At 50.4% G+C, this 20,410-nt stretch overlaps 1 protein-coding gene across 2 annotated transcripts in view; it reads right to left on the bottom strand.

Moving 5' to 3' along the window:
- Positions 1–6,124: 6,124 nt before the first annotated feature.
- The window catches only part of REXO1 (RNA exonuclease 1 homolog), a 36,714-nt gene continuing 22,428 nt past the window's right edge, over positions 6,125–20,410 (bottom strand). For both annotated transcript variants that reach the window (XM_083720212.1, XM_083720213.1), the window contains exons 8-16: positions 19,666–19,785; positions 18,699–18,836; positions 18,062–18,175; positions 16,425–16,498; positions 14,589–14,699; positions 13,078–13,193; positions 12,451–12,589; positions 9,095–9,215; positions 6,125–7,981 (exon numbers count right to left, since the gene is read on the bottom strand). In XM_083720212.1, coding sequence (XP_083576338.1) covers positions 7,893–7,981; positions 9,095–9,215; positions 12,451–12,589; positions 13,078–13,193; positions 14,589–14,699; positions 16,425–16,498; positions 18,062–18,175; positions 18,699–18,836; positions 19,666–19,785 — 1,022 coding nt within the window. In that variant the 3' untranslated portion in view covers positions 6,125–7,892. The remainder of the gene's footprint in view (positions 7,982–9,094; positions 9,216–12,450; positions 12,590–13,077; positions 13,194–14,588; positions 14,700–16,424; positions 16,499–18,061; positions 18,176–18,698; positions 18,837–19,665; positions 19,786–20,410) is intronic.

The following is a 20,410-nucleotide window of genomic DNA, read 5'->3' on the forward strand; positions in this document are numbered from 1 at the left end:
CTTGGTCTGCCAGGAGAAAGAACCCTGGGGCAGGGGCTGGGCGACCCGGGATGGACGATAAAAGAGGGGTGGTAATCTCAGTCCTCAAGCCTTTATCAAGAGGGCAAGCCAGAAGGGCATGCACCACCGATTCGGGACTGCCGTCTCCACAGGGACGTTTTTCGTGTGGGATCTGTTGGAATCGTCCCTCAAGCCCAGCCGAGGGCATCTTGCGAGAGTAAAAGCACGTCTATATTTTAGAATTGCTCGGTTATGCAGATCGGGTGCCAGAGAGTGGAAATGGGAAGAAAAATAGTCATGCCATGGGCAAAATTCCCTTATTGTGGCCAAGCTGTTCTGACGCTTGATATCATTTAGGTAAAGGTAAAGGGACCCCTGACCATTAGGTCCAGTCGTGGCCGACTCTGGGGTTGCGGCGCTCATCTCACTTTACTGGCCGAGGGAGCCGGCGTACAGCTTCCGGGTCATGTGGCCAGCATGACTAAGCCGCTTCTGGAGAACCAGAGCAGCGCACGGAAACGCCGTTTACCTTCCCACCGGAGCGGTACCTATTTATCTACTTGCACTTTGAGGTGCTTTCGAACTGCTAGGTTGGCAGGAGCAGGGACCGAGCAACAGGAGCTCACCCCGTCGCAGGGATTCAAACCACCGACCTTCTGATCGGCAAGTCCTGGGCTCTGTGGTTTAACCCACAGCGCCACCCGTGTCCTGGCGCTGACAAATTAGACGGTTCGCTTTACTAAAACCCAAAGTGAGTAGCTGTTGTGGTGATAAACCACCAGAGTGAAGTTTTGGATAGACCATTTTAGTCCAGGTGCTTTTGGGATCTTGCAGCACGAGGGATATTAGACTGGGGGGATTTGAGTTTAGGCAAAGCCAGGACAGCAAAACCTCGGGGCCCCTAATCCAGGCTCACCCTCTTTGCAGAAGAGATTTTGCATTCGGCGGCTGGGGGGGGTACAGGGGCAGAAAAAGAGATGACTTCTTTGCTGGGGATGCTAACAAGGTCCGACAAGCGTGGAGAGGGCTTGGAGAGACGATTTCCTCCTCAGCCAGCATGGGATGGTCAAAATGCAAACCCACCAAGGCACTGGGAGATGTGGAGGCCCACAGATGTGCAAGCAATTGGTGAAACCACCCGGTTTCGGTGGAGGGTTCGCAAAGAACACCTCCCTGTTCTGTGCGATGATGCTTAGGACAGAGAGGACCCTGCCCACAGACTGCCTAGCCAGAGTGGTGCATGCGCTGGTTATCTCCCACTTGGACTACTGCCATGCGCTCTCCGTGGAGCTGCCTTTGAAGGTGACCCGGAAACTACAACTAATCCAAAATGCGGCAGCCAGACTGGGGACTGGGAGTGGAGACCATATAACACCAGTCCTGAAAGACCTACATTGGCTCCCAGGACGTTTCCAAACACAATTCAAAGTGTTGGTGCTGACCTTTAAAGCCCTAAATGGCTTAGGCCCAGTATACCTGAAGGAGCGTCTCCACCCCGGACACCAGGGTCCTTCTCCCAAGGGTCTTCTGGCGGTCCCCTCCCTGCGAGAAGCGAGGTTACAGGGAACCAGGCAGAGGGCCTTCTCAGGGGATGGAACGTCCTCCCATCAGATGTCAAGGAAATAAACAGCTATCTGACTTTTAGAAGACATCTGAAGGCAGCCCTGTTTAGGGAAGTTTTTAACATTTGATGAATTATTGTATTTTAGTAGTTTTCAATGTTTGGTGTTCTTAATATTCTGTTGGGAGCCGCCCAGAGTGGCTGGGGAAACCCAGCCAGATGGGCGGGGTATAAATAATAAATCATTATTATCATCATCATAAAATTCTAGCTTGCTTTCTCCCTCCCTCTCAATCCCAAGTTTCTTGTGTGTTGCATCGTTTTCTTTAGATTGTGAACCTGAGGCCTGGGAGCATCTCAGAACTGATTTTTCTTTCTTTTTGTAAACCTCTCCAAAATAAGCTACAAGATGCGCAGGTGCTAATAAAGAAATGAATTTAGGCAACCAGCAAGCCAAAAATGTGAACATCAGCGGCTGATATTTGCCACACTAACTTCCATGTCCGGATAGTGCCATCGAAACAGCCATGCATTCATTTTTCATGGCTTTTTTTGGTATGTGGTTTGGCCCAGAAAAGGGCCTTTGCATATGTTCTTTGGTTGGAGAACGAGCTTGGAGGGAGAACAGCACTTTGGGGCTCACAGATCTGGTCCGGGAAGAGCGGATTTGAGATGTGCGCATTGAAACAAGCAAACATCCGCCCCGGGTGCAAATAGTAAAAACTGCCCCAAAAAATTTAGTTAACAAGAGCACAGATGTGCTCAGGAGATCAATGGCTTTGCACCCTTCAGACGTGGCTCGCTAAAGAGCTTACCTCCATCCTCTAATCAGCTTCCCGATTCCTGATCGATCCGTTGGCTCGCTAAGCTCCCCCACCCCACTCCAAAAAAACCCTTTTTACGTGCCCTATGCTTTTAGATGACCGTGCCCACCCCCCACAATTTGCTCCGGCTGTCTGGGAACAAAACGTAGTTTTATAGGAATGAAATTGCCTTTCAAAAGGTGGGATCGATCACTCCCGATCACCCCTGACCCCAACGGCCTCGTCGCTGCGCGGAGGGGGTTAAGCTGAACGAAAGGATCCTGAATGCTTCACAGCGGGGGGTCCACTCCAAAAAAACCCCACACTACTGGGACAGCCGAGCTGGGAGATTGCCCCCTTCCCAACTGCTAGCCTTCTGTGAATCAACACGGCTTTCTACAGTCCTGCAGGGGGGGCGTAGCGATTCCCCTATTTGGAAGGGCTGTGGGGTTTGGGGCTTTTTTAAGTTTGGGGAAAAGGCAAGGAAGAAGTGGTTTATAAAAGGATGCATCACCAAGTAGCTACAGGAAAGAGCTTTTCTCCCCCTCTCCTAACACTCGAACTCGCAGACTATCCAACGAGGCTGAATTGCTGGACGGTGCAGGCCAGGCAAAAGAATCGCAGAACAGTAGGAAGGGATCCTAAGGATTGCAGAGGGTCGTCAAGTGTAACCCCCTGCAATGAAGGATCATCGAGTCCAGAGGTTCCCAGACTTGGAACTTTGTTGTTGTTTAGTCATTTAGTCGTGTCTGACACTTCGTGACCCCCTAGACCAGAGCACGCCAGGCCCTCCTGTCTTCCACTGCCTCCCGCAGTTTGGTCAAACTCATGCTGGTAGCTTCAAGAACACCATCCAACCATCTCATCCTTTGTCATCCCCTTCTCCTTGCGCCCTCCATCTTTCCCAGCATCAGGGTCTTTTCCAGGGAGTCTTCTCTTCTCCTGAGGTGGCCAAAGTCTTGGAGCCTCAGCTTCTGGATCTGTCCTTCCACTGAGCGCTCAGGGCTGATTTCCTTCAGAATGGAGAGGTTGGATCTTCTTGCAGTCCATGGGACTCTCAAGAGTCTCCTCCAGCACCAGAATTCAAAAGCATCCATTCTTCGGCGATCAGCCTTCTTGATGGTCCAGCTCTCACTTCCATACATCACTATTGGGAAAACCAGAGCTTTAACTATACGGACCTTTGTTGGCAAGGTGATGTCTCTACTCTATTCCGAACTTAAAAATGGGAAGCGTAATGCTGGTGGTCAGCAAAAGAGGTTCAAATGCCTCTCTCAAGACAAATCTAAAAAATGTAGTATAAACACCGATGACTGGGAAACACTGGCCTGCAAGTGCTCCAGTTGGAGAACAGCCTTTCCCAAAGGTGTCATGGGCTTTGAAGACACTCGAACTCAGGACGTAAGGGAGAAACGTGCCAAGAGGAAGGCACGCTTGGCAAACCCCCACTGGAATCAACTCTCACCCAAAAACCAATGTCCCCACTGTGGAAGGACGTGTGGATCCAGAATTGGCCTCCACAGTCACTTACGGACTCATTGTTAAAACCGTGTTTATCGAAGACAATCTTACTCAGCTACAAGTGATCGTCAAAGAATAATAATAATATAATACAGTGGTACCTCAGGTTACATAAGCTTCAAGTTACATACGCTTCAGGTTACACACTCCGCTAACCCAGAAATAGTACCTCGGGTTAAGAACTTTGCTTCAGGAAGAGAACAGAAATGGTGCTCCGGCGGCGTGGCAGCAGCGGGAGGCCCCATTAGCTAAAGTGGTGCTTCAGGTTAAGAACAGTTTCAGGTGAAGAACGGACCTCCGGAACGAATTAAGTACTTAACCTGAGGTACCACTGCAATAGTACTAGATTCAGAAAGGTAGCCGTGTTGGTCTGATGCAGTCAAAATATATATAAAAATTAAAAAATTGTCCAGTAGCACCTTATGAGACTAACTAAGTTTGTTCTTGGTATAAGCTTTCATGTGCATGTTGGTCTTTAAGGTGCTACTGGACAATTTTTTTATTATTATTATAGAATAGTAATTATTATTATTAGCCAAATATCACTTGATTGAAGATGAGTGTCCGAAGTTCCTGGCTGCAAACTGAAGCAATCTTCAAATGCAGCCATGGAAGTGGCAAACTAAGGATGCTTTGGTGGCGATTCCAAAGCTGTCGCTGGAGGAGGGGAAGGGGAGAGATGAAATGGGACGACGAAATCCCTCAAAACACTGAACCGGTGGTCGATTCAGTGGGGAGCTTTCAACTCGGGGACATTTCTTTGCAACGCACCCCCCTCAGACGTCACGAGGGACAAACGGGTTGTGACAGGTCCGTCAATATCTCAGCGGGAGACTCTCAGCCAGCCACCCTCCCCGCTTCTGTGACCGTCCATCTCACATTTGCCGGCCAAAAGGAGCTTACAAGACGGAAATTAACCGGAGAAGGGGTTTTAATGAGGCTCAGCACCCTGATCGATAGCGTGGACAATGGGAGGCTCTGGCGTAGAGGTGGCGATTGGGGGCTGACCCCCACGAGGAACTCAGCCAGGGGTGCAAACAGGCTTAAAATAGGCATGTTTAACGCAGCAACGTCTCCATCACAAAAAGACCCGGCTGGCTCTGCCTGACCTCTGACCCCCACCTCCTGAAGGCGAGATGCCTGAGTGGACGGCCCAGTGGGTTTCGTTCCGATTTTTCCTCCGCGATCCGGACTCCTCGAGCGAGTTGAGAGGCAACGCGTCAGGTTTCCAAAACCGTGCCCGGCGTGGAGAGAGCCATTAAGACAGCAGCTTTCCTCCCAACGCCAGAACTCGTGAAGATGCGATGGAGCTGGAAGCTGGGGGATGCAGGGGAAACGAAAGGGCTTCTTCGCGCCGTGCAAACTATGCCAGAGCGAGAGAATGCCAATAGTGCGAACTATGGCACTCTTATCCATTCTGAAGGAAATCAGCCCTGAGTGCTCACTGGAAGGACAGATCCTGAAACTGAGATTCCAAGACTTTGGCCTCCTCAGAAGAGAAGACTCCCTGGAAAAGACCCTGATGTTGGGAAAGATGGAGGGCGCAAGGAGAAGGGGACGACAGAGGACGAGATGGTGGGACAGTGTTCTCGAAGCTACGAACATGAGTTTGACCAAACTGTGGGAGGCAGTGGAAGACAGGAGGGCCTGGCGTGCTCTGGTCCAGGGGGGCCATGAAGAGGCGGACACCACTAAACGACTAAACAACAACAATGGCACTCCTCCTGCAGGAGGGAGCGAGAGAATGCAAAAAGTGAATGCATTTTCAGGGTGGGGTTGAAGCCTGTGCCACTGATTGGCTCGCCTGTCGTGACATCATAGAGTGTTAATCCAACGGTGAAGGAGAATGAAGACAGGAAGCTGCCTTGTGGACTCTCAGGAGGGGAATGGCTCCTCTTAATAGGAGAAACCCCCCCTCCAGTGGTTATCTGGGATACATACCCCCTATCTAAGAAGCAGCATTCGGCTGTCTCAAGAAGGACTGCGTTCTTCCAAATTCTTGCACACACAGCTGGTACTTCGACCAAGTATGGAGGAAACCCAAAACCCTCTCTGATTTAAACTTGAAGGTTTCTGGCTTTTCGCAGGTGAAACGTTCGGCAAAATTGTGGCCTTTCAAAAATAAAATCTCAGGATTATCCACACACACACACCCCTTTATCCCTGATACACTCTCCAGTAAGCAGAATAACACACACACACAGAGATAATCTCTAAAACAATCAACCGTGCTTTCCACAAATAGCCAGGATTTTTTGTTTATTTATTTAAAAAAAAACCATTTACAAAATAGTGTTAACAGGTTTTTACCAGTTCTGCATATACAAAGTCTACAGAGCCCGTTTTTTTTAATTAACTGTACAGTGTTAACAAAACAAAAGAGATTTGGGAATCATCAACCAGGGAACGGCTGAGGTCAGCTGCGGAGGAGGTCGACCTACGCTAAGGTTATTATTATTAATAATAATAATAGGTTTCCCCCCCCCCCAGGGGCTGAGGAGACCTGCTTTCTCCTCTTATTACCCAGGAAGGAAGGAAGGAAGAGGGCAGATTGGGAGCAGCAAAAACATGGAACTGGTATTTAAAGGGAATGAACGGCTTCCGACGGCGTTGGGAAACATTTGAACTGAGAGAGCATTTTAGGTTCTCTCCTTAAATGAAAATTCGGGGGACAGAGGAGGGAAGAGTTTTGTCAGCTAAAATAGCTTGTAGTGCAGAATTGCCCCCTTGTTTTAAATAGATAACCCAACACCCCCCACCCCACCCTGTCTTCTAACTCGCTCTGTTCCTAGAACATTGTTATTTACACTCACGGATAACTGAGCGTGTGTGAATTTGAGGAGGTGGATTCAACCATCAACACCCCTTTCTGTTTTACGCCAAGGCAAATATTTCCACCTGCATTCCCCCCCCCCCCCAAAGCGAGCTGGGTTAAGTTTCCCCACGGGGCGTTCACAGAGCAGCGATTAGCAATAATTAGGAAGAAGCGTTTCCTAGTGTTTTTTAAAAAGTCGTGGTTGAGCTTGGAAATTAAGTGCGATATGCTCTGAACAGTGGAGTTCCCTGGATTTGCAGTTGCGAAGGCGGACGAATCGTAAGGCTCCCTGCAGCGACTCTGCCACGCTCATGCCCCGTTTTCCACCCTGGAGGACTTGCGCAACTGCCGATTCGGGGTCTCGGGTGGTGGGCGGCGGACCCGTCATGGGAACGACTGCCAGCCCCTTATCCGGGGCAATCCGATGGGGCAATCCTCTGCCTCGGGAAGGAGTCCGATGATGCAGGCAGCAGAGACCGGGGGGGGCCTGTTGCGCTGAGAGATGGGGTGAGGGAAACCCCCTCTTTGCAAGGGGGCCCATTTCCTGTGGGTTGGCACCAGCCGGCTACACCGAAGGCCCCCAGTGCTCCTGGCGCGAGCGCAATGCCCTGCCTTACCCATGGCCAGGACTCAAACGTATATCCATGCCGGCAGTTCTGCTGCCCTGCCAACCGCACGGCGCCTCCGCCTTCTCCCCTGGCGTTGCAGGTTTGGAGGCAGCCCGCTGCCAGATCGGAGCCCCTGCGCGGCTCGCCAGCGCCTCCGCAGCTTGCCCAAGTCACCGCGGCCGACTTCCCAATGTGTGGCAGCGCACAGGGAGCCCCACGTTAAGTCCCCAAAGGAGAAGCAAAGTTTCTGTTTTTTTGAGGTTCGCGAACGGGACGGGGTTTCGGGGAGTTAGGCGGCGCCCAGATCTTATCCTGGAGTTCTCCGGCGGGCCTATCGCGCCACAGGTCGTGGGGGGCGGGACGTCGCGGCCAGCCTCGCGAGGCCACACGCTTTCTCAGTGTGACTGCAGAGGAGTGGTGGCGCCACCAGCAGCAGCTACGCAGGGATACCTGCGAACACAGAAGGGGGGGGGAAGGTCCAGGCTCCCCAGAGGCCGCTATTGTTATTATTATTATCATTATTGCACTGCACCGGTAAAAGCGGAAGAGGCGAAGGAGAAAGAACGGCGGAGGGCCCTCCTCTATCACCGCTTCACTTTTGCGTCTTCCTTGATCTTCCAGATCATCAGTTCCATGCACGCCCGGGCGTCCTCGCTCGAGTCGTGGCCTTCCACTGCCGGGAAGACAAAGAGAGAACGAAGGACGTTGTGACTCATCTTCTGGGGCCGTAGTGGCCAAACCCGGCCCTCCAGATACTTGGGACTACAATTCCCATCATCCCTGATCGCTGGTCCTGTTAGCTAGGGATGATGGGAGCTGTAGTCCCAAAACAGCTGGAGGGCTGAGTTTGGTCACCGTTGCCTTGGGGCGACCAAAGAGGGACTCAGGAAGATGGGATGGAATTGGGGTGGGGCGGTGAGGGACTGCAATACCCCAAGGACCGCTTCTTTCCATATGAACCTACCCGGACCCAGAGATCATCTTCTGAGGCCCTCCTTCCTGTGCCTCCTCCTCGAGAGGTCCGGAGGGTGGCAATATGAGAACAGGGCCTTCTCTGCAGTGGCTCCCCCTCTGTGGAATGCTATCCCCAGGGATGTTCGCCTGGTGCCTTCATTATGCACCTTTAGGCGCCAGCCAAAAACGTTTCTTTTTAACCAGGCCTTTGGTTGACCTCATTGACATCCTATACCCTTTTAAAATGTGGCTCTTTGGGTTATTGTTCTTATTTTGAATTTACATATTGTGATGTTTTCTGTAAACCGCCCTGAGACCTCTGGGTATAGGGCGGTATATAAATGCAATCAATCTTGGCCCTTGGCTCTGGGACCTGTGTCCGGGCTGAACGATGGGGGTGGAGACGCTCCTTCAGGTATACTGGACCAAGGCCGTTTAGGGCTTTCAAGGTCAGCACCAACACTTTGAATTGTGCCCGGAAATGTCCTGGGAGCCAATGTAGGTCTTTCAGGACCCGCGTTATATGGTCTCAGCGGCCGCTCCCAGTCATCAGTCCAGCTGCCACATTCTGGATTAGTTGTAGTTTCCGGGTCACCCTCAAAGGTAGCCCCACGGAGAGCGCATGGCAGTAGTCCAAGCGGGACTGTAAGGCTGTTCCTTTATGGGGGGAAAGGGCACTGGGGTGTGTGGAATTGGAGCTGTAGGACTTTAGAGAGGCTGGTTTTCGGTGGCCAGGGCTTTGCAGCTCAGGAGCGGAGAGGGCGGAAGGCGGACTGAAGACCCCACGGATTCCCTCCCTTGCTCCCCATCCCTCCCCTCTCCAAAATCTCACCGCTGTCCTGGATGATGCGCTTGAGGTAGTCGGCCATCAAGGTGCGCAAAGCTCGCTTGTAAGGCAAGCCCAAGCGGTGAGGGAAGACGACAGCCGTGTCCACCACAGTCCCGTGGATGAGCTGCCGGGAGAGACGGACGCAGACGGCGTCAAAGGGTTTCCCTTTCCCCCAAGTACCATATCTTTCGCTCTATAGGATGCAGTTATCCCCCTCCAAAAACAAAGGGGGAAAGTGTGTGCGTCCTATGGAGCGAATGCAGGATTTTGATGAAGCCTGGAGAGCGAGAGGGGTCACGCGTTCCAGGCTTCAGGAAGCTATCCGCAAGCCCGCGGAGCCCGGCGGAAGTTCCCTCCAGGCTCCGCAGGTTTGCGCACAGCTGCCTGCAACCTGAAGCCCGGGGAGCGCGGCGCTGTGCACCCCGGGCTTCGGGCAGCTCTCCGCAAGCCTTGGGAGCCCAGCAGGAACTCCCGCCGGGCTCTGAAGGCTTGCGGATAGCAGCCTGCTGTCCCCGAAGCCAAAACAGCGAGACGGGGCGCTGTGCAGCCCTCCGTCTCGCTGTTCCGGCTTCGGGATGGCTGCGCAAAGCCTATGCAGGGCGGTGGGGTGAAGGCACCCCGCCGCCCTGTGGAGGCTACAAAGGATGTCCCCGAAGCCTCAAGCCTTTGGAGTGCAGCTGCGCTCCAAAAGCTTCAGGGATCTTTGAGGCTGGGGGGGGGGGGAGCAGCGCCAGCCCCACAAGCTCGGGGGGCAGCAGCAAGGCCTGCTCTTGTTTTTTTTTTTTTTAAATGATATTTATTAAAAGTTTAGAGATTACAGAAAAGAGAAAAAGAAAACAATCAGCAAAAAAATTAACAACATATACATTACAATATATAAAAAATAGATAGAAAAAAGAAAAAATATGTAAAAATAGAAAGAAAAATACAGCAATAACAATAAAAAAATTAAACACACATCCAATATTCCATCTCTTTGTCTTTCATTTACTTGTTTCATCGACCTCCTCACACCTCCCTTTTTGTATTCTAGTTTACTTATTTGTTTCAGCAAATTCTTTCCATCTTACTCAATTTTTATTGGATAATTTATCTTAACATTCTAACCTATCAATTAACTCAGCAAATCCTTTTCATCTTTCACAATATTCTGTCATTCAGTTTACCTTAATTTATTTTAACCTTATCTTACGATAAAATACCCTGCTCTTGAACGCACCTTGTTTTTGAGGGGGAGAACAAGAAAAAAAATTTTTTTCCCCTATTCTCCCCTTCCTATGATCGGGTGCGGCAAATATAGCGAAAAATACGGTACTTCTGCTAAGTTCTTCTGCACCAGTGGAAACCCAAGCGCCACCATGAACGTGTCCTCGGACCCCCCCACTTGGGCCGGGCAATTATCTGGCTGTCAACTTTGTGATATCATCGCTGGCTAAACATCGCAATATGTATACTGATAGATCGTGAGGCCCGAAATAAGGACCAGGTTACGCAGAGGCATCGGCTGAATTTGTGGTTTTCCAGCGCCGTGATTTTTGCCGTCGCCTGCTCTTGCGATCCACTGCCCGCCCCCCGGGGGAGAGCTGAGCCGGCCGAGTTAACACGGGCTGCAGGAATCGAGAGAAGCCTTGGCCAGCGTCATGGGTTTTCCCCCCACTGTGATTTTTTAATAGCCAGTGCTTTTTTCTGGGGGACAGACGGACGCAGGGGTACGCATACCCCTAAACCTTTTCTGAATCTAAGTTTGGCCTCATAGGTAAAGGTAAAGGTTAGGTCCGGTCGCAGACGACTCTGGGGTTGCGGTGCTCATCTCGCTTTACTGGCCGAGGGAGCCGGCGTACAGCTTCCGGGTCATGTGGCCAGCAGGACTAAGCCGCTTCTGGCGAACCAGAGCAGCGCACGGAAACACCGTTTACCTTCCCGCCGGAGCGGTACCTATTGATCTACTTGCACTTTGACGTTCTTTCGAACTGCTAGGTGGGCAGGAGCAGGGACTGAGCTACAGGACCTCACCCCGTCATTGCAGGGATTCGAACCGCCGACCTTCTGATTGGCAAGTCCTAGGCTCTGTGGTTTAACCCACAGCGCCACCTGCGTCCCTAAGTTTGGCCTCATAGGAGTAGGAAAATGAGAGTACCTCCTAAACATTTTTTTTTTAGAAAGAAAGCACTGCATACCACACGCAAACATCATGATTTGCGATATATCGCCAGGCCAGAAGTGAGGAAGCCTGATTTCGCGATATGGACATCAGAACAGTTTCAGACAATATATTCCCCAGCCCTAGACCCCCCCACCCTCACCCCTTGGCCTTTAAATTTAAAAGCTGTTCCCAACCTTTCAGATAGATACAGCAGTGGTTCCCAACCTATTTGTAAGCATCTTTAAAATCCTGATTCCCCCCCCCCCCAGCATAGTTTAAGACTATGTTTTTCCCCTTTAAAATAATGTCAAAAATGTGGGGGGCGTCTTATACACAGAGGCCATCGCCCCCGATTTTTTTAAATACCCCAAAATAGTAAAGGTAAAGGGACCCCTGACCATTAGGTCCAGTTGTGGCCGACTCTGGGGTTGCGGCGCTCATCTCGCTTTACTGGCCGAGGGAGCCGGCGTACAGCTTCCTGGTCATGTGGCCAGCAGGACTAAGCCGCTTCTGGCTAACCAGAGCAGCGCACGGAAACGCCGTTTACCTTCCCGCCGGAGCGGTACCTATTTATCTACTTGCACTTTGATGTGCTTTCGAACTGCTAGGTTGGCAGGAGCAGGGACTGAGCAACGGGAGCTCACCCCGTTGCGGGGATTCGAACTGCCAACCATCTGATCGGCAAGCCCTAGGCTCTGTGGTTTAACCCACAGCGCCACCCACGTCCCCTCCCCCAAAATAGGGGGCGTCTTATAGACAGAAAAATGATTCTTATTATTCAAAAAGCGAGCTCCTATTCACATGGAGGAAGCCTAAAAGGCCATTCACCGTTAATAACTCATTCTCAAATTGGCCCCCTCTCTAAAAATCAGATTGCCCCCCTGTGGGACATGTGTGTTGGGAACCAGGGAGATAGAAGGTATGCTTTGAAGAGTTGCGGCTCTGGGAATAAACCAGGTTGGAGTATACGGCAATGGGTTTGGGGTTTGTTTGTAGGACTGGGGGACGGGACGCGGCGATGGGTTTGGGGAATACCTGCCTGATCTAGCGTTGCTCAATTGCTTCAGCCTGGATGGGGTGGGGGGCACAGACTCCTCTGTTAAGCCGCTCGAAGGGGGAAAAGGACCCCAGCCCACCCTGTGGCTGATACATCTCTGCCTGGCTTTCCCCAGAGCAAGCAGAAGGCAGAACTGCCCCGCCAGAACTGTCCCGTTACCTTCAGCGCAAACAGGTCGTTTTCCAGGCTGTGCCCAATCAGGATCGTGTCCGAGCTGAACATGCTCAGGAGGACGGCTTGGACGTCCCGCAGGGTGATGGAGGCGTTCTCCAGGTCAGCCTCCGTCACGCCGGAAAACCTGCGAAGGCAAAGATCAACACCGTCAAACGGGTGGGAATACTCGCCCTTGCAAAGGCAGTCGTACAAAATTGCCGCTTGATCAAGGTGTTGTTTAACCTGGAGGTAGGCTGTCTGAATTGTGTATTGATTTGTAATGATTTGTTGGGTCTATGGACCGTAATAAAGATTGATGATGATGATAATAATAATAATAAATTTTATTTATACCCTGCCCTCCCCAGCCAAGACCGGGCTCAGGGTGGCTAACACCAGGTATAAAAACAATTGATTGAAACGCAACTTAAAAACAAGATTAAAATACAACATTAAAATGCAGCCTCATTTCAGCGGAAACTCAAATCAAAAACGTTTTGGGGATGAAAACGTCAAATCTTCACCAAGGCCAACTATCCAGACTGGTCCTACGTGGGCCGGGAAAAAGCCAGGCAAGTCCCCAAGTAGGAGTTCCATCACAGAAAGAGAAAGGAAAACGGAAAGCATTCTCACCGAGTGTTGTAGTCCACAACTTTGTGGTCAGGCTTGACAAAGGTGTCATAGACGACTTTCAGCTCCGAGTTGATCACCGTGACCCGAGTCAGCTCCAGGCCTTGCTTGGTGTAACACTGCGGGAGCCGAAGAAGAAGAGAGAGATATTGGGGGGGGGGGTGTCTCAGGAAGCCTCCCTTTCCGCAGGCAGACCTGATCTCCTATTCGTCAAACCCTCGCCTGATTCAACGACCCAGAGATTAATCCGATTTGGGGTCCAGAGAACCAGGAATCAAAGGAGGGGGGAAAGAGATTTCTGACCACTTTCAAGGCTGCTTCTTCCGGCCGACTGTTTCCCAGCAGTTAAGGAAGAGAGCTACGATTTTGGTTATCTTTTTTTAGAACAGACACGGTAGATGATGATGATAGATAGATAGATGATTGATAGATAGATAGATAGATAGATAGATAGATAGATAGATAGATAGATGATTGATAGATAGATAGATGATGGATTGATGGATAGATAGATAGATAGATGATAGATAGATAGATAGATAGATAGATAGATAGATAGATAGATAGATAGATAGACAAGACATACAGATGATAGAGATAGATGATAGATAAATAGATAGATAGATAGACTTACAGACAGATGATAAATAGATGATAGAGATGATAGATAGATAGATAGATAGATGATAGATAGATAGATAGATAGATAGATAGATAGATAGATAGATATAGATAGATGATAGATAGATAGATAGATAGATGATAGATGGATAGACATACAGACAGATGATAAATAGATAATAGAGATGATAGATGATAGATAGATAGATAGATAGATAGATAGATAGATAGATAGATAGATGATAGATAGATAGATAGATAGATAGATATAGATAGATGATAGATACAGATGAGAGATAAATAGATAGATGATAGACGTTCAGACAGACAGATGATAGATAGACAGAGAAATGATAAATAGATGATAGAGATAGATAGATGATAGATAGATAGATAGATAGATAGATAGATAGATAGATAGGTAGATAGATGATAGACAGACAGATGATCAATAGATAGATTATAGAGATAGATAGATGATAGACAGATAAATAGACAGATAGATAGATTGAGTCATGCCTTGGTTATCAAACAGAATACAGAATGCGTTCGATTCCCAGAACTGTCCTACAGCCAATTCGAAGCCGCGCCGGACGTTCGGCTTCCAAAAATCGTTCAAAAACCGGAACACTCACTTCCGGGTTTCGACCACTCGGGAGCCGAAAGGTTCGAGTTCAAAGGTGTTTGACTTCCGAGGCTCCACTGTATTTCCCAGCAGTTAAGGAACAGAGCTACGGTTTTAGTTAACTTTTTCAAAACAGACACGATGGGCAGACAGAGACACATTCGAAGCTGAAAGAAGCAGCCTCTTTTGAGCTGCCTAAGCCTATGATTTTAATGGCTATCGTTTTTCGAAACTGCCCCAGCAGATGACCAACTCCAGCTCCACCAACCATTTCGCAGTCTAAGGCGTAGATGCCCGGGTTTCCGTCCGCGCTGGGCACCTTCTCAAAGGTCTTCACGAAACCTTCCAAGCTCTCCTTCCTGCCGTCGTGAACGTGTTGCTGAAAGAGGGAGGAGGAAATTAGAGGGGCAAAGAGAGAAGGAAGACGGCTTATTTCACCTCGCCTGGCTTTAGGAGGATAATGGCTTTGAAAGAGGGGTCAGGAAAAATTCATGGAGAAGCCTCCAGGCTTCATCATCATCATCATCATTTTATTAGAATTTATATACCACCCTATACTCACGGCAGTTCAGAGAATAAAATCAAGATACAAAAACACAAAATACCTAATAAAAATAAAAACAACAACCCAATAAAGTAAAGGTAAAGGGACCCCTGGCCATTAGGTCCAGTCGTGGCCGACTCTAGGGTTGCGGCGCTCATCTCGCTTTACTGGCCGAGGGAGCCGACGGACAGCTTCCGGGTCATGTGGCCAGCAGGACTAAGCCGCTTCTGGCAAACCAGAGCAGCGCACGGAAACACCGTTTACCTTCCCGCCGGAGCGGTACCTATTTATCTACTTGCACTGGTGTGCTTTAGAACTGCTAAGTTGGCAGGAGCTGGGACCGAGCAACGGGAACTCAGCCCGTCATTGCGGGGATTCGAACTCGCCGATCGACAAGTCCTAGGCTCTGTGGTTTAACCCATAGCGCCACCTGCATCCCTAACAACCCAATAACGCCCCCCCAAAAACCCCACATTTTAAAAGGGCATAGGATGCAAAACAGATCAACCAAAGGCCTTTATGCGCATGTGACAACAAATCAATAGAATCCCTTTATCATATCTTGTTTAATTGTCCTTTATATATTGTTCCCCGATCAAGGATTCTGAGTTCAATCATTTTGGAAACTGTTGCTAAACCACCTGAATTACATCTAGCCTATCTACTCCAGGACACTGACTCTTATAGAACATTACAGGTTGCCAGATTCCTGATTTCAGTTCTTTCATATAAAAGACTTCATGGAATGCTGCATGACTATTAAAAATCTAGTAAACTCTATGCACCATCTTTATATTCAAGGCCACAATACGGTACATCTAGAGATTGTATGTAATGTGAAGGAGATTATGCGTTGAAATATTTTAGTTGATATTTTAGAATGTAAAATGCTATTTTATTGATTGTTTGGTTTTACCTCGTGGGCTTATAGCCGAATAAAGTATTATCTATCTATCTATCAACCAAAGGCCTGGTTAAAAAGGAACGTTTGTGCCTGGCGCCTAAAGGTGTATAATGAAGGCATGAGGAGAGCATTCCCACCAACGGGGAGCCACTGCAGAGAAGGCCCTGTTCTTGTGTTGCCACCCTCTGGACCTCTCGAGGAGGAGGCACACGAAGGAGGGCCTCGGAAGACGATCTCAGGGTCCAGGTCGGTTCATATGGGAAGAGGCGGTCCTTGAGGTATTGGGGTCCTGAGCCATTTAAGGCTTTATAGGTCGAAACCAGCACTTTGAATTGGGCCCAGAAACGAATTGGTAGCCAGTGCAGTCAGACCAGGATCGGGAGTAAGATGCTCAAACCGTCTTGCTCCGGGGAGCAACCTGGTCTAGCTGACGTTCACACGGACCAGCAGGGCTCCCCAAGGTTTCAAGCAAGGGGGCATTCCCAGTCCTACCTGGGGCAGGACTGGGCCTAGGATCTTCTGCCTGCAGGGCAGGGGCTCTACCAGTGAACTACGACCTGCGCCTAGATCTAACAACCACGCTTCTACCCCCTGGGGCTCCGTGACGGAGGACGGGCGAGATAAAAGGAAACCAAGGAAATTTGAAAGTAACTTACTTTTGCGACTTGGCACCCGGGGGAGCCCACCGCTCCCGAACAGCAGTTGTAATGGGTTTCCCAACCACCAGGAACTGAAAGGGAGGGAAAAGGTTGAGCAAGGAGGACACTGTGGCTTAGGAATCAGCAAAAAGGCATTTCCCAGAAGGTACCAGCTGAATGATATGCAGAAACTGTCCTTACTTGCAATATTTGCATCCTGCCTTTCTCTCAAGCACTCAAGGTTTTAAATTAATAGTAACGATGGTGATTGTTGACAACCAAAGGGATGAGATAAATAAGGGGAAGGCGCCGGGGAGGGAAGAGGAAACAGCCACGCTCAAAGCGTGGCTCTTTGCCGAAGCTGCATAACGACTAGGTCAGGGAATTGGATTGGTCCGGTACATTCTGGTGCTGGAGGAGACTCTGGAGAGTCCCATGGACTGCAAGAAGGTCCAACCTCTCCACTCGGAAGGAAATCAGCCCTGAGTGCTCACTGGAAGGACAGATCCTGAAGCTGAGGCTCCAAGACTTTGGCCACCTCATGAGAAGAGAAGACTCCCTGGAAAAGACCCTGATGCTGGGAAAGATGGAGGGCACAAGGAGAAGGGGACGGCAGAGGACGAGATGGTGGGACAGTGTTCTCGAAGCTACCAGCATGAGTTTGACAAAACTGCGGGAGGCAGTGGAAGACAGGAGGGCCTGGCGTGCTCTGGTCCAGGGGGTCATGAAGAGGCGGACACGACTAAACGACAACAAATATTTGTTCTATCCCCTCAGTGTCTCAAAACACTCAAAATCCATGTATTCCTTGCCCACGCCAAACCGTATTCAGCCTTGTACAACAGTCCTACCAGGTAGGTCACCCTCAGAGAATGCGACTTGGCAAGTTTCAGGGTCTGCGGAGGGATCCAAACACAGGACCCAGGACCTCTGCCTGCCTGTTGAACAAGGCGGAAAAGGTTCGCTGAATTCTTTTCGGTGCCTGCGAAAAACGTTTTCGTTCAGGCGAGTCTGTCCAGACACGCAGAAAGTCAATGTCTCCTTTAACCTGTTGCCGATTTCATTTCATTTCACTGAATGTTCAAAACAGTTTCTCTTTTTTTACCAATAACATGGTTATTCTATTCTAGGCATAGGCAAACTCCAGATATTTTGAGACTACAACTCCCATCATCCCTGACCACTGGTCCTGTTAGCTAGGGATGATGGGAGTTGCAGTCCCAAAACATCTGGAGGGCCGAGTTTGCCTATGCCTGTTCTATTCATTTTGGAAACCCCTTTGAGGGTTTTTTGGGGTGGTGGAAAGGCTTTTACAACCAAGCGGTGTAGAAATTCTACGAAATATGCAAACGGGAGTTTGTGGACTCTCCTTCCGCAGAGGTTTATAAGCGGAGGTTGGGTCCGTCATGGATGCTTTGAGATTCCGGCATTGCGGGGGGTGTTGGGGTTGGGCTGGATGACCCTCAGGCCCCCCACTCCCAAGCCACAAGAACCAGCAGCTCAGTGCAATTCTCACAGGTTGCTGGGAAGATGGAACGGCGCAGGGAGGCCGAGCGCGGGCGGAAGATGCAAACCGCTGCAAACACCCACTCTCTGAGCTCCAGCGGAGGAAGGAAAAGATGTGGGAGGAAAGGAACTCAAATGCAACACTCTACCTCTCTGCTTGCGCAACTTCCCCCAGTGGTGGACGCATTCCTCCTTGCGGACGCAGTTCCCAGACGGAGTCACCATGTACTCGGTGCCGCAGCGGCAGCAAACTCTGCAGGAGCCTAAAAATTTGGGGGAGGGAGGGGAAGGGAGGGAGAAAGAAAGAGAGAGAAAGAGATTCAATGAATTGCTGTGTTTTTCGCTCCACAAGACACACCTGAACAAAAGAGGCACCTAGATTTTAGAGGAGGAAAGAGGGAAAGCCCTGTTTTCTGGGGGAAATCAGCTCACAGTTGCGCAGCTTCTTTTGCAAAGGGGAAAAGCCCCGTTTTTTTGAGGATCAGCTCAAAGTTGTGCAGCTTTTTTGGCAAAGATGAAAAGCCCCGGTTTTTTTGACGATCAGCTCAAAGTTGTGCAGCTTCTTTTGCAAAGGGAAAAAAGTCCTGTTTTTATGGGGTTCAAATCCCGACTCAGTGGGTGAAGCTGCCTCTCAGCACAACCTACCTCCCAGGGCTATCACTGGCGATAAAGCGGGGAGGAGGAAAATGACACAGGAGGGGTTACAAATGCAACGGATCGATACTATATGAGGATCGCCAAGCCAGAAGCGCTTGCGGGTCTTGCCCCTCTCCCCACGGAGCTTACCGTCGGTCGATTTCTTCTCCTCCGCGTTGAAGACGACGGCGCGGCCCGACGTCTCGGGGCACGGCAGGGGGTACCCGTGCTCCTTCAGGTCCTCCTCTGTCAACACGTACTCCTTCAGCCGGCGGTAGAGGGAGGCCCCTGAGGGTGGCAAAGAGATCGGCTCACTCAATAAAACCGGCTGAGCCGAGATGTTATCCCCTGCTCTCCTGGTTTCAGAGGGATTGCAAAGGTTTTGCGGTGTTCTGCTCGGTCCCTGCTCCTGCCCACCTAGGAGTTCGAAAGCACGTCAAAGTGCAAGTAGATAAATAGGGACCACTCCGGCGGGAAGGTAAACGGCGTTTCCGTGCGCTGCTCTGGTTCGCCAGAAGCGGCTTAGTCCTGCTGGCCACATGACCCGGAAGCTGTACGCCGGCTCCCTCGGCCAGTAAAGCGAGATGAGCACCGCAACCCCAGAGTCGGGGCCATGACTGGACCTACTGGTCAGGGGTCCCTTTACCTTTAGGGACGCGGGTGGCACTGTGGGTTAAACCACAGAGCCTAGGACTTCCCGATCAGAAGGTTGGCGGTTCGAATCCCCGCAATGACGGGGTGAGCTCCCGTCGCTCGGTCCCTGCTCCTGCCCACCTAGCAGTTCGAAAGCACGTCAAAGTGCAAGTAGATAAATAGGTACCACTCCGGTGGGAAGGTAAACGGCGTTTCCGTGCGCTGCTCTGGTTCGCCAGAAGCGGCTCAGTCCTGCTGGCCACATGACCCGGAAGCTGGACGCCGGCTCCCTCAGCCAGGAAAGTTGGGATGAGCGCCGCAACCCCAGAGTCGGCCACGACTGGACCTAATGTTCAGGGGTCCCTTTACCTTTTTACCTCGCTCTGGATTTAGGGATTAAACAGCCCCGAGGACCTCATAAGGCAGAAAGGAAGGGGGCGCAGACACAGACACACACAGAGAGAAGAAACATAGAGGAGCCTACCTTTCAGGTCCTCCGGCCGCAAGTGAGCAGCCGCAGAGCGGTTCAAGGTGAAACTGGTCTTGGCTGCCAGTTTGCCTCCCAGCATGGCCTCGTGAGACACCAGTTTCCGGTTGCCAAACCCTGGGAAGGAGGGAAGGAGCCGGGTACGAAATGGGCACATTAGTGAGTGTTTCTGAAAGCAGGCTCCAACCAGGGACGCTCGAGTCCACAAATTTCTGTGCAACCACCCGTGGATCGGATGCAGTTAGCAGGCCGTAGCTCAGAGCAGGCCCACTGAAATGAATGAGCACGGCTAAATTGGGTCAATTGGGTCTGTTGTTACTCAATGGCCTGGACACTGAGGTCCTGAGGGTCTTCTGGTGGGTCCCTCCCTGTGAGAAGCGAGGTTACAGGGAACCAGGCAGAGGGCCTTCTCGGTGGTGGCGCCCGCCCTGTGGAACGCCCTCCCGTCAGATGTCAAGGAAACAAACAGCTATCTGACTTTTAGAAGACATCTGAAGGCAGCCCTGTTTAGGGAAGCTTTTAATATTTGAATCATTGTATTTTAGTATTTTGTTGGAAGCCGCCCAGACTGGCTGGGGAAACCCAGCCAGATAGGTGAGGCATGTATGTATGTATAAATAAATAAATACTACTAATAATAAAAAGGGACGCAGGTGGCGCTGTGGGTTAAACCAGAGCCTAGGACTTGCCGATCAGAAGGTTGGCGGTTCGAATTCCCGCAATGACGGGGTGAGCTCCCGTT

This window comes from Podarcis gaigeae, assembly GCF_964106915.1.
Source record: "Podarcis gaigeae genome assembly, chromosome: 18".
Taxonomy (NCBI): domain Eukaryota; kingdom Metazoa; phylum Chordata; class Lepidosauria; order Squamata; family Lacertidae; genus Podarcis; species Podarcis gaigeae.